Source organism: Pecten maximus, chromosome 18 (assembly GCF_902652985.1).
Source record: "Pecten maximus chromosome 18, xPecMax1.1, whole genome shotgun sequence".
Lineage (NCBI taxonomy): Eukaryota > Metazoa > Mollusca > Bivalvia > Pectinida > Pectinidae > Pecten > Pecten maximus.
This window is the reverse complement of record NC_047032.1, coordinates 29,630,862-29,643,836: the sequence shown is the minus strand read 5'-3', so window position 1 is coordinate 29,643,836 and position 12,975 is coordinate 29,630,862. Positions and strand designations below refer to the sequence as shown.

Here is a 12,975-nt window from a genome sequence, read left to right as displayed (position 1 = left end):
TGAACCCCTGGACAGATTTAGTTTATAATCACATCAAAACATCACTCCATCAAGTTCTACACCTGATTAGATTACGGTGGTTTACTTTCTGGGTCGCACTTGACCACAATCAAATTAAAAAGCTCAATATGTTAAAGATATCTAAAGTTCACACCATTGTGAGAACATCAACACCTACCAGGTTATCACAAACAATGTACACTATTTACTCAGAAAGGGCGGGGCCGCGGTGGGCGGGGCCGCGGTGGCCGAGTGGTTAAGGTGTACCAACACTTTATCACTAGCCCTCCACCACTGGGTTGCGAGTTCGAAACCTACGTGGGGCAGTTGCCAGGTACTGACCGTAGGCCGGTGGTTTTTCTCCAGGTACTCCCGCTTTCCTCCATCTCCAAAACCTGGCATGTCCTTAAATGACCCTGGCTGTTATTAGGACGTTAAACAAAAACAAACCAAACCAAACTCATTAAGGGTAGTGGATACATCTTTGTTAGCACCTGCTCATGATCTCCCTTGATATATTTCAGATTAAAAACAAATTTGATATTTTATAGTTAGTACACTGGTAGCTGGTTTTCTGCACATGAGCCTGACACATTCCTATGACCCAGAATTAAAAAATAACGCCCAGTGTCAGACCCCTAGATCACTTTAATTTTGAATTACCTGACCTAAGGATGGGATCCAGGGGCTAATTTGTCACTCTGGGTCTTAGGGACGTGTCAAGCCCTTGTGGTTTACTGCCGATGTGATTCCTCCTATTGCTATAGGTCTCATCTCACGAACTATAGTCCGTGTTTTGTCAGCATCACGAGGATATTGTAGTATACAGAGTGCCTTGATATTACAGATTCGTCTCCATGAACACTGGCGGGATGCTTCTTCTGTCAACCTAACTCTCCAGGAGGCACTTCAGACTTATTTCCCAGATGAGGTCAACAGGTACACTTAAAGGACAACCTGAAAATACTAGATTGATTAAACTGTTACAATACTTTTTAAAACAAAATTATGTGTAGATTTCTGAATGTTACTGTAACAAGGGGCAGCAGATTGAGAGAGGACTGTAATGGGGGGGGGGGATTCTTTAAAAATATGCACATTTTAACTTAAATTGTTGAGACATCCTTCAGACAGTGGATTTAATGCTATGTAGATAAAATGCGGGGCTGCATGCTTTTCATATTTCCAGTTCTTAATTTGTTTCACCTTACTGATAAATATACTCTGAGTATGTATTTTGTTACCTATGTTTTAGGCTGACCATAGAGATCAGTTCGATTCCTTCGTCCTCAGAACCAAACCCTATCAATGTAACCGATTGTATGACACTTCATTACAAGGTAAAATATTACATTTCAGATCATTACCCAACTCTCTAATAAAAAGTATGTAAATGTAAATTAAATATTTGCTTATGTAATTACCAAACACTTAGGACCGAAAGAGAATATGTCTGACTGATTAAAATTCTTCCCTTCCATATTTTTGAAATGTTTTGGGAGATTCTTACTTATACAAATTAAAACCAATTAACAAATTGGATGCTGGACATTTGGTCAGGTTAATTAAAGTCAATCATTGGTCAGATGAAAGGTTTACCGGTCGGGTCCGGCAGTCTGATGTCTCTGGAATACACTGAAAGAATAAAACAGTTCATGGATGTGACATTCATCTTATAGTTAGGATCTCTATTGAATACCACAAGGCGGCCACGAACAGCTATTTGTAATGATAGGAGTGCTGGTTCTGCTAGCTTTATAGTTTCTCAGGGTTAAATATGTTACTAGTTTACTGAAGATATTTTATTTCAATATTGGGCAACATACTCTATATAGTTGGTAATATTGGGCAACATACTCTATATAGTTGGTAATATTGTGAGTGAAAATATATATACAACGAAATGTATAGAATAAAGTGATCACATGTTCAATTTATAGTGGTGTTGTGTGAAATTTGAATACCCTTAAAATAGTTCCACCTGGGTAAACCATGAAATAATAGCCCCGTGAAATTAACTACGTTATACATGTATAAATTATCTTATACACACCATTGTATGTCTTAACACAAAGTCGGATGTACATGATTGTATATATATATTGTAGGTACCATGGCCTGTAGATGTTGTCATCAACACAAAGTGTCAGAACATCTATAATCAGGTGTTCAGCTTCCTCCTGCAGATCAAGCGAGCAAAATACTGTCTTGATGAACTGCGATTCTTTGGTAAGTATGGCATACAATTTTGAAACTCCTCGTACAAAAACTGAGAACTCGGGCCGAATTAATATACAGTCGAATCTGTATTAAGCGACCACTCAAGGGAAGTTGAAAAACGGTCTCTTAATGGAGAGTGGTCTCTTAATAGAGATGGTATCTTAAATTTAATAAATGTTCATAAGCTTTTTATTCGCTTTATAAAGTGGCAATAATGATTTATAATATATATGAAAAATGAACCAACACTAAATAGTCTTTGAAATTTTTTTTTATTTTTATTTTTTGTGTATTTTGTTTTTAATAATTACTACGGTGCTAATTTTTCATCACTATATGTATTTTTTTAAATTCTTCCAGCATAGCAAAATACATCGATTTAACATGAGAAATATATGTATGTTCAATTTTTTTCGCTAAAATTACATCGCAATCATGAAGGCATCACACAATTATCTTTTTAACTTTCAAATGTTTTTATAATTTCTAGATCTAGAAAAGGAGGATATAATCAAGAGTAGGTCTCGAGATGAAGAGTTACTTACCCTGGATGAGGAGCTCGCCAGTTCAGCTCGTGTACACAGGGTGCATGTTCTCCGTATGAGGCTGTTATTTTTTGTGAATAGTCTACACAACTACATCATGACAAGAGTAGGTGACATACTAAAATTAATCCCATTTAACTTTAAACCCTTCATATAATGTGAGGATCCCTGATGAACCAGTGATATACTGTAAATTATATATTTTTGTGCTTAAGTTGTGCCTCACAAAATTTAAACAACAAGAAAATGTCTGTAAGAGATAAATGACCCCGCTGCCACTTGACACTTAGCTAGTTACATTGCATTGGGACGGCACGTGACAGGACAGAACGGACATGGGTAACACCATGCCTGCCCCCACCCCCCAATTTCATGGCGGGGCATATAAATAGCATGATAATGAATTGTCGCACAGTTACTGTGGAAAGCAACTAATAGAAACTGTATTAAGTGCTTTCATAATATAGTCGAATGTTTTCAGCAGAAAAACTGCTAAGTAGAATACCTCAGTCTTAAGTCTGTTTAAAGTATACAGTATATAGGATGGAGGGTGTCATTACCATTCCTGGAGAGTCATACAGGATGGGGGATAGTACTTAGTATTGGGAGGATTCCATTGGCTAGGAGAAAGGTCCTGTATTTTGGGAAGGGGTCTGGTAAAACATAAGAGATACCTGATAGGAACGTGTAGGGGAGTATCCCAGTGAATAGGAACATGTAGGGGAGTATCCCAGTGAATAGGAACATGTAGGGGAGTATCCCAGTGAATAGGAACATGTAGGGGGTATCCCAGTGAATAGGAACATGTAGGGGAGTATCCTGGTGAATAGGAACATGTAGGGAGTATCCCAGTGAATAGGAACATGTAGGGAGTATCCCGGTGAATAGGAACATGTAGGGGAGTATCCCGGTGAATAGGAACATGTAGGGGGTATCCCGGTGAATAGGAACATGTAGGAGAGTATCCCAGTGAATAGGAACATGTAGGAGTATCCCAGTGAATAGGAACATGTAGGGGAGTATCACAGTGAATAGGAACATGTAGGGGAGTATCCCGGTGAATAGGAACATGTACGGGAGTATCCCAGTGAATAGGAACATGTAGGGGAGTATCCCGGTGAATAGGAACATGTAGGGGAGTATCCCAGTGAATAGGAACATATAGGAGAGTATCCCAGCGAATAGGAACATGTACGAGAGTATCCCAGTGAATAGGAACATGTAGGAGTATCCCAGTGAATAGGAACATGTAGGGGAGTATCACAGTGAATAGGAACATGTAGGGGAGTATCCCGGTGAATAGGAACATGTAGGGGAGTATCCCGGTGAATAGGAACATGTACGGGAGTATCCCAGTGAATAGGAACATGTAGGGGAGTATCCCGGTGAATAGGAACATGTAGGGGAGTATCCCAGTGAATAGGAACATATAGGAGAGTATCCCAGCGAATAGGAACATGTACGAGAGTATCTCGGTGAAAAGGAACATGTAGGAGAGTATCCCAGTGAAAAGGAACATGTAGGAGAGTATCCCAGTGAATAGGAACATGTAGGGGAGTATCCCAGTGAATAGGAACATGTAGGGGAGTATCCCGGTGAATAGGAACATGTAGGAGAGTATCCCAGTGAATAGGAACATGTAGGGGAGTATCCCAGTGAATAGGAACATGTAAGAGAGTATCCCAGTGAATAGGAACATGTAGGAGAGTATCCCAGTGAATAGGAACATGTAGGGGAGTATCCCGGTGAATAGGAACATGTAAGAGAGTATCCCAGTGAATAGAAACATGTAGGGGAGTATCCCGGTGAATAGGAACATGTAGGGAGTATCCCGGTGAATAGGAACATGTAGGGGCGTATCCCAGTGAATAGGAACATGTAGGGGAGTGTCCCGGTGAATAGGAACATGTAGGGGAGTATCCCAGTGAATAGGAACATGTAGGGGAGTATCCCAGTGAATAGGAACATGTAAGGGAGTATCCCAGTGAATAGGAACATGTAGGGGAGTATCCCAGTGAATAGGAACATGTAAGGGAGTATCCCAGTGAATAGGAACATGTAGGGGAGTATCACAGTGAATAGGAACATGTAGGGGAGTATCCCGGTGAATAGGAACATGTAGGGGAGTATCCCGGTGAATAGGAACATGTACGGGAGTATCCCAGTGAATAGGAACATGTACGGGAGTATCCCAGTGAATAGGAACATGTAGGGGAGTGTCCAAGTGAATAGGAACATGTAGGGGAGTATCCCAGTGAATAGGAACATGTAGGGGAGTATCCCGGTGAATAGGAACATGTAGGGGAGTATCCCAGTGAATAGGAACATGTAGGAGAGTATCCCAGCGAATAGGAACATGTACGAGAGTATCTCGGTGAATAGGAACATATAGGAGAGTATCCCAGTGAAAAGGAACATGTAGGAGAGTATCCCAGTGAATAGGAACATGTAGGGGAGTATCCCAGTGAATAGGAACATGTAGGGGAGTATCCCGGTGAATAGGAACATGTAGGAGAGTATCCCAGTGAATAGGAACATGTAGGGGAGTATCCCAGTGAATAGGAACATGTAAGAGAGTATCCCAGTGAATAGGAACATGTAGGAGAGTATCCCAGTGAATAGGAACATGTAGGGGAGTATCCCGGTGAATAGGAACATGTAAGAGAGTATCCCAGTGAATAGAAACATGTAGGGGAGTATCCCGGTGAATAGGAACATGTAGGGAGTATCCCAGTGAATAGGAACACGTACGGGAGTATCCCAGTGACTCGGAACATGTAGGGAAGTATCCCGGTGAATAGGAACATGTAGGGGAGTATCCCGGTGAATAGGAACATGTAGGGGAGTATCTCGGTGAATAGGAACATGTAGGGGAGTATCCCGGTGAATAGGAACATGTAGGGGAGTATCCCAGTGAATAGGAACATGTAGGGGAGTATCTCAGTGAATAGGAACATGTAGGGGAGTATCCCAGTGAATAGGAACATGTAGGGGAGTATCCCGGTGAATAGGAACATGAAGGGGAGTATCCCAGTGAATAGGAACATGAAGGGGAGTATCTCAGTGAATAGGAAACATGTAGGGGAGTATCCCAGGTGAATAGGAACATGTAGGGGAGTTATCCCAGGTGAATAGGAACATGAAGGGGAGTATCTCAGTGAATAGGAACATGTAGGGGAGTATCCCAGTGAATAGGAACATGTAGGGGAGTATCCCGGTGAATAGGAACATGAAGGGGAGTATCCCAGTGAATAGGAACATGTAGGGGAGTATCTCAGTGAATAGGAACATGTAGGGGAGTATCCCGGTGAATAGGAACATGTAGGAGAGTATCCCGGTGAATAGGAACATGTAGGGGGGTATCTCAGTGAATAGGAACACGTACGGGAGTATCTCAGTGAATAGGAACACGTACGGGAGTATCCCGGTGAATAGGAACATGAAGGGGAGTATCCCGGTGAATAGGCAGGGTCCAGGCATGGAGATCTTAAAAAGACCGTAAAGTAAGAACTTAAAATAAATAGAAAAAAGTACTAGAGGTAGTGATGGTTTCCAATGGATAGGCCATGGTTTTGTTTCAACTCTTATTTTTGCCTTTACCAAGATATTACACAGCACAGGGCTGGAGTTCCAGACAGAGATACAGAAGGCAAGGGATCTTGATCAAATAATTAAGGTCCATAACGACTATATCCACAAGATACATGAGCGTTGTCTCCTCCACAACAAAGTTAAGTTCCTCAAAGAAGCCGTCATGAAGGTTCTCAACCTCATTCTGACATTCCACAATCTCTGGGACAAAGGAATTCATCACATCAGGTATAAATCTGTTATATTTGTAGATAGAAGGTAGGTACTTAATAAACCTGTTAACCAAAGAATATTTGTGAAAAAATTATCATCATACATTGGGATGATCACATAAAAAAAACAGCAAATATCCGTTTTATATTTGTTGTCAGGAAATGGAGGTTAATTGCCTGGAGTGTTAAAATATAAATATTGTATGTATTCAACTGAAAACATTTTCTCTTTTTGTGGGAAGATGTGGTATGGGAATGTAAAATTGACATGAAATAGTATACGAGAATAAAATCATGAAAAATCATCTCCATGAAAAATAAATTCAACAGTATCCTACATCCTAATTTATAATACATACATGTATCTTACACTGACAGGTACATTCGAGATAAAAAAAAAAATTCTGTGTTAACGTATCTAAATGTTTGTTTCAGTATAAAAACTATACAGGAGATCGAGGTGGAGTTTTCTCGGTGTATCCAGTTCCTTGCTTCCTTCCTTAACAATGTCATCAAAAGAGGCTCTTTCCCACATCGTAAGCCATCTATAGCCTCATTACCAAGGCCACAACAGGGACTGTTCTCATACGTCCTCAACCACTGAAGATTACTTGTTGAAATGTTTTAGTGGTTATCTTCTTTTGGGGGTTTTTTGCACCGAAAGAATTCGTCTAAATCATGATCGCATCAGTTAAAAAAAGTTTCTGTGGATTGTTAATGCACAAATTCATCATTTTGTTGATCAGTTTAAATTCAACATTGGTTGATATTCCTTGACCTTGTTAAACATGAAGTATGACAATGAATTAAATCTATTATCATCAACTGGGAATGTTACTTTGGACACTAAGATCTTCCACTCTGATAAGATACTTAACCTTAACACAAAGATTGATTAATAATTGTTTGTGAGCTTCAGTCTTGACCACAATTCACTATTTGGCGATAGGACAAAGAGTCAAGTCAGCTGTCAAATTGTCGTAACATATTTTCATCTCAATAACAATCTCATACTGCAGGCAGTCTGAGGGATGGGTTCCGATTTATCTGTTCACCCTTTTTTGATATTAACCGATGTATCTCATCCCTTCCAATAACAGACCATCATTTAATTATCATAGCTGTTGATAGGATGTTTACAACACGATGAAAGTCAAGGTCAAAAGATCTATGATAGGATGGTCAAATGAAAGTCAAGTTCAGGAGATCAATGATAAGATGGTCAATGAATGTCAAGGTCAGAAGATCAATGATACGATAGTCAATGAAAGTCAAGGTCAGGAGAATGATGACAGGATGGTCAGATGAAAGTTAAGGTCAGATGGCCAACTCGATTTGCACTCTTCTCCTTCTAGAATATATCTTCCGATCACTCGATTTGCACTCTTCTCCTTCTAGAATATATCTTCCGATCAGTCGATTTGTAGCTCTTCTGCTTCTGGAAGATCTTCTACCTCTTCCGTTTCGAAGCTGGAATATTTATCTTCCAAGATGGCGGCGACCATGTTTTAGTGTGCGAGTGATGAGTTTCACTAGAGAAGGATTTCTGCCACATACGTGCACATGTTTGTGTCATAATGTTCGAGAAAACTTAAAAACTTTAAAAACTCGATTTACATATAACGGAATACGATCTTCTGAGAAGGCTTCTCTTCCGAGAAGATTGCAAATCGAGTTGGCATCAGGAGATCAATGATAGGATGGTCAGATGAAAGTCAAGGTCAGGAGATTGATTATAGGATGGTAAGATGAAAGTCAAGGTCAGGAGATTGATGATAGGATGGTCAGATAAAAGTCAAGGTCAGGAGATTGATGATAGGATGGTCAGATGAAAGTCAAGGTCAAGAGATTGATGATAGGATGGTCAGATGAAAGTCAAGGTCAGGAGATTGATGATAGGATGGTCAGATGATAGGATGGTCAAATGAATGTCAAGGTCAGGAGATCAATGATAGGATGGTCAGATGAAAGTCAAGGTCAGGAGATTGATGATAGGATGGTCAGATGAAAGTCAAGGTCAGGAGATCGATGATAGGATGGTCAGATAAAAGTCAAGGTCAGGAGATTGATGATAGGATGGTCAGATAAAAGTCAAGGTCAGGAGATTGATGATAGGGATGGTCAGATGAAAGTCAAGGTCAGGAGATCAATGATGCGATGGTCAGATGAAAGTCAAGGTCAGAAGATCAAAGTAAAATTGTAACAGTTGATTAACTGTAATTCCATCTCGGTTTGTTTTGACCTTTTTTTTTTTTTTATTTCAGTGGAATCCCTCGCCTTCGCCCTGATCACCTCAACAGAACATGTCACCAGACTACGACCCCACTGACATACTCGCTACACACAGAACATGTCACCAGACTACGACCCCACTGACATACTCGCTACACACACATGTCACCAGACTACGACCCCACTGACATACTCGCTACACACACATGTCACCAGACTACGACCCCACTGACATACTCGCTACACACAGAACATGTCACCAGACTACGACCCCACTGACATACTCGCTACACACAGAACATGTCACCAGACTACGACCCCACTGACATACTCGCTAAACACAGAACATGTCACCAGACTACGACCCCACTGACATACTCGCTACACACAGAACATGTCACCAGACTACGACCCCACTGACATACTCGCTACACACACAACATGTCACCAGACTACGACCCCACTGACATACTCGCTACACACAGAACATGTCACCAGACTACGACCCCACTGACATACTCGCTAAACACAGAACATGTCACCAGACTACGACCCCACTGACATACTCGCTACACACAGAACATGTCACCAGACTACGACCCCACTGACATACTCGCTACACACACGTCACCAGACTACGACCCCACTGACATACTCGCTACACACAGAACATGTCACCAGACTACGACCCCACTGACATACTCGCTACACACAGAACATGTCACCAGACTACGACCCCACTGACATACTCGCTACACACAGAACATGTCACCAGACTACGACCCCACTGACATACTCGCTACACACAGAACATGTCACCAGACTACGACCCCACTGACATACTCGCTACACACAGAACATGTCACCAGACTACGACCCCACTGACATACTCGCTACACACAGAACATGTCACCAGACTACGACCCCACTGACATACTCGCTACACACAGAACATGTCACCAGACTACGACCCCACTGACATACTCGCTACACACAGAACATGTCACCAGACTACGACCCCACTGACATACTCGCTACACTCAAAATTGACCTTGATCTGGACAAATGGTCTCTGTAAAGTTTACCTTGCTTCCCTGATGGAGTTTACTGCAGAGATAAAGTTTTTCATGAAGTAGAGCTGATAACTTTGGTTATATATGATGTTGACTGATGTTCTTCACTATACTATGCCGACAATACTTCATAACTTTGGATATAAATACATGTAGCTTAGTATTGATACATGTAATTCATCTTGTTTAACTGTGATCATGCCATTTATTTAATAAAATTCTATATTAATATAAGTTTCTGCCTTTATAATGATGATCCACGGTGGGTGCCTTGTTGCTCCCTACCCGCCCGCATTTGTTTCTCGTGAATCCGGCTTGTGATGTCGTGGGTGTGTCCTTGGGCAAGACGCTTTACCCTAATTGCTCTGGATGGCATGCAACGGGCCTCTTGTATGTTGTTCAGTGAGGTAGTTACCAACTACTACAAGAGAGAGACCCCGCCTCAAAATGACTCTGGCTGTTCATGGGGCGATAAACCCATCAAACAAACTGCCTTTGTCATAATCAATGCTTTGATCAACTGCAAAATTAACATGCACAAATAACAAACACTTGGTTTGATTTTTAAATCAAAACATTTAATCCCCAAGGAGGGTGAGAAAACTACAGCAAATATACATACCAATATACATTTAATCCAGGTAGGTTTTAAAACAGTTTTAATTTACTCCGATGATATCACATTCGCAAGTTTAATTCAAATTTAACTATAAAGCAGTTAAAACCGTTCTGCTGTAGTGTAAAGCTAAGATCATTTGCAGAGTCTATTGAACTGAAATATCAACATGTCCTTAATATCTCCCTACTTAGATTAAAATCTGAAATTTGATGTTAAAGCCATTTGTTAATAACTTAATATTCTAAAGAAACTTGATTTCTATGAAATAAAAATACAACTTATTTCAGCACGTGCACTAGAAGGGCCATAATTTCACCACAAGCATGAGTAGGGCCTCACCTAAGTTACATAAAATATAGCACTAGGTAATTTTTGGCCTTTCCAGTTGAAACATATTATCAATCAAGTAGATTACCATGCTGTTCATGTGTTAATTTCTTAAATATTTATGTACTGGTGTAGAAGTATACAACATACACAGCATAAAGTTAATAGCACTTATCCAGGGTCCACGCCTTGTTCATGAACATACTCGCTCCAAGTTGGCAGTTACACATCTGATGCCCCAAGTACTTGTCATTTGCTTCAGATAAGCACTAAAGTTAGGATACACTGTGGAACCACAATTACACTGAGCCCTGGTTTACCCAATACAACCATACATTCTGACAAAACTTGTATTTCACAAATATGCTAATTAAGCTCATAATTTTGAGTTCAAATTAAAACCGAGACAATCCTCATTGGCCATTGTAAACTGCTCCAGTCACTGGTTCGTCACATCTCAGACCAACTTTAAGCCATTCGTCAGATTATTTTGATTTTAATGAAATATTTTGAAAAGAAACAATTGAGTACTTTGTAGAAGTTTCATTCCTAGAAAGATAACGGTACATGATGAGACCGTTAGAAGAAAGCTTTGGTAGCTGTTAAATCAGAATGTGTTTATAGAATCCTGATTTCTAAGCAGCAATCAAGTTTTGGGGAGCTGTTTTAACAAAATGTATAGTTGGTAATGCTCAGTGGAGATTGAATTTCGCTATTTTTGCGGCCATCAAATATAGCATGAAAATAAATACCCAGCGATTATTTATATATACACATATGTATACAAAGCGTGGCTGCGCAAAATTTGATAACCACAAACTAGGTCTGACCGAGACAACCATGGAATATATTAATATATATTTTACATGGTCAAATTCTATAAGTATACTGTCCTACCATCAAATTCTTGGTGGGAAATATTGAACAAAACGGATTCAGGATCAACTTGCGAACACAATTCTACTGAAATTGGGTTTACCTTCGCTTCATCAATCTATGGCATTTCTGAAATGCAAATTTAGTAATATTTGGCAAATCAGATCACAGTTTCACTTAACATGTTCAGCAGTGTAAAGTTAAGAAAACCACTAGTTTGGGAAACATAACAATCATAGCACTTTTGAAACAAACAATTAAGTCATAATCACAAAATAAACATTATGGCCTATGCCCAGTTATGACAAGCTCTTGAAACTTTCAGAAAATCTAATCATTCACAATAATTAATTTGATTGAACAAAGGTTAAATTCTTTTAAAAATCCAACTGAATATACTTAATAGCACTATATAATAACGAGACTTCGATCTAGTCATTCATGTCCACACATTGTACATATAAATGATGTAAGCAATCATGTCGTATACATGTATGTCATGTTTCCAAGTTTATCACTGCACAGGGACAAAGAACCTTTCTGTTTTAAGGGGTGTACCATTTCACAAGCCCAAAGTCAGAAACTAATTAATTCTAACTTTATTAGAGTATCTAAATTATAATACTGAAGATAGAGGCATTGGGACAAAATCCTCTACTTCACAACTCCACTGTCAGAAATAAAACAATTCTTATAGCAAAAATGTCCACATTCAAAGTAAATGTAGAAAATTTTCACAAGTCCTGACATGAACTCTAAAAGCCCTGGGCATAGGACGAGGGAAATAGTACCCCTTGGTCCATCTGTACACATAGGACGAGGGAAATAGTACCCCTTGGTCCGTCTGACATGCTGTCTGTACACATATGACGAGGGAAATAGTACCCCTCAGTCTGTCTGTACACATAGGACGAGGGAAATAGTACCCCTCGGTCTGTCAGACATGATGTCTGTACACATAGGACGAGGGAAATAGTACCCCTCGGTCTGTCTGTACACATAGGACGAGGGAAATAGTACCCCTCGGTCTGTCTGTACACATAGGACGAGGGAAATAGTACCCCTCGGTCTGTCTGTACACATAGGACGAGGGAAATAGTACCCCTCGGTCTGTCTGTACACATAGGACGAGGGAAATAGTACCCCTTGGTCTGTCTGTACACATACTGTCTGTACACATAGGACGAGGGAAATAGTACCCCTTGGTCCGTCAGACATGATGTCTGTACACATAGGACGAGGGAAATAGTACCCCTCAGTCTGTCTGTACACATACTGTC

The 12,975-nt window shown here is 40.2% G+C and overlaps 1 protein-coding gene across 2 annotated transcripts in view; it reads left to right on the top strand.

Annotated features, from left to right (window-relative positions):
* Positions 1–10,107, top strand: part of LOC117316651 (gamma-tubulin complex component 5-like) — a 53,389-nt gene extending 43,282 nt beyond the window's left edge. Inside the window, exons 17-24 of one of the 2 annotated variants that reach the window (XM_033871348.1) lie at positions 848–939; positions 1,256–1,340; positions 2,109–2,229; positions 2,711–2,871; positions 6,370–6,584; positions 7,004–7,104; positions 8,833–8,863; positions 9,793–10,107. In XM_033871348.1, coding sequence (XP_033727239.1) covers positions 848–939; positions 1,256–1,340; positions 2,109–2,229; positions 2,711–2,871; positions 6,370–6,584; positions 7,004–7,104; positions 8,833–8,863; positions 9,793–9,826 — 840 coding nt within the window. In that variant the 3' untranslated portion in view covers positions 9,827–10,107. Of the gene's footprint in view, positions 1–847; positions 940–1,255; positions 1,341–2,108; positions 2,230–2,710; positions 2,872–6,369; positions 6,585–7,003; positions 7,105–8,832; positions 8,872–9,053; positions 9,419–9,792 lie in introns of those variants that run through there. The other variant, XM_033871349.1, reaches the window with a different exon arrangement.
* Positions 10,108–12,975: the final 2,868 nt, after the last annotated feature.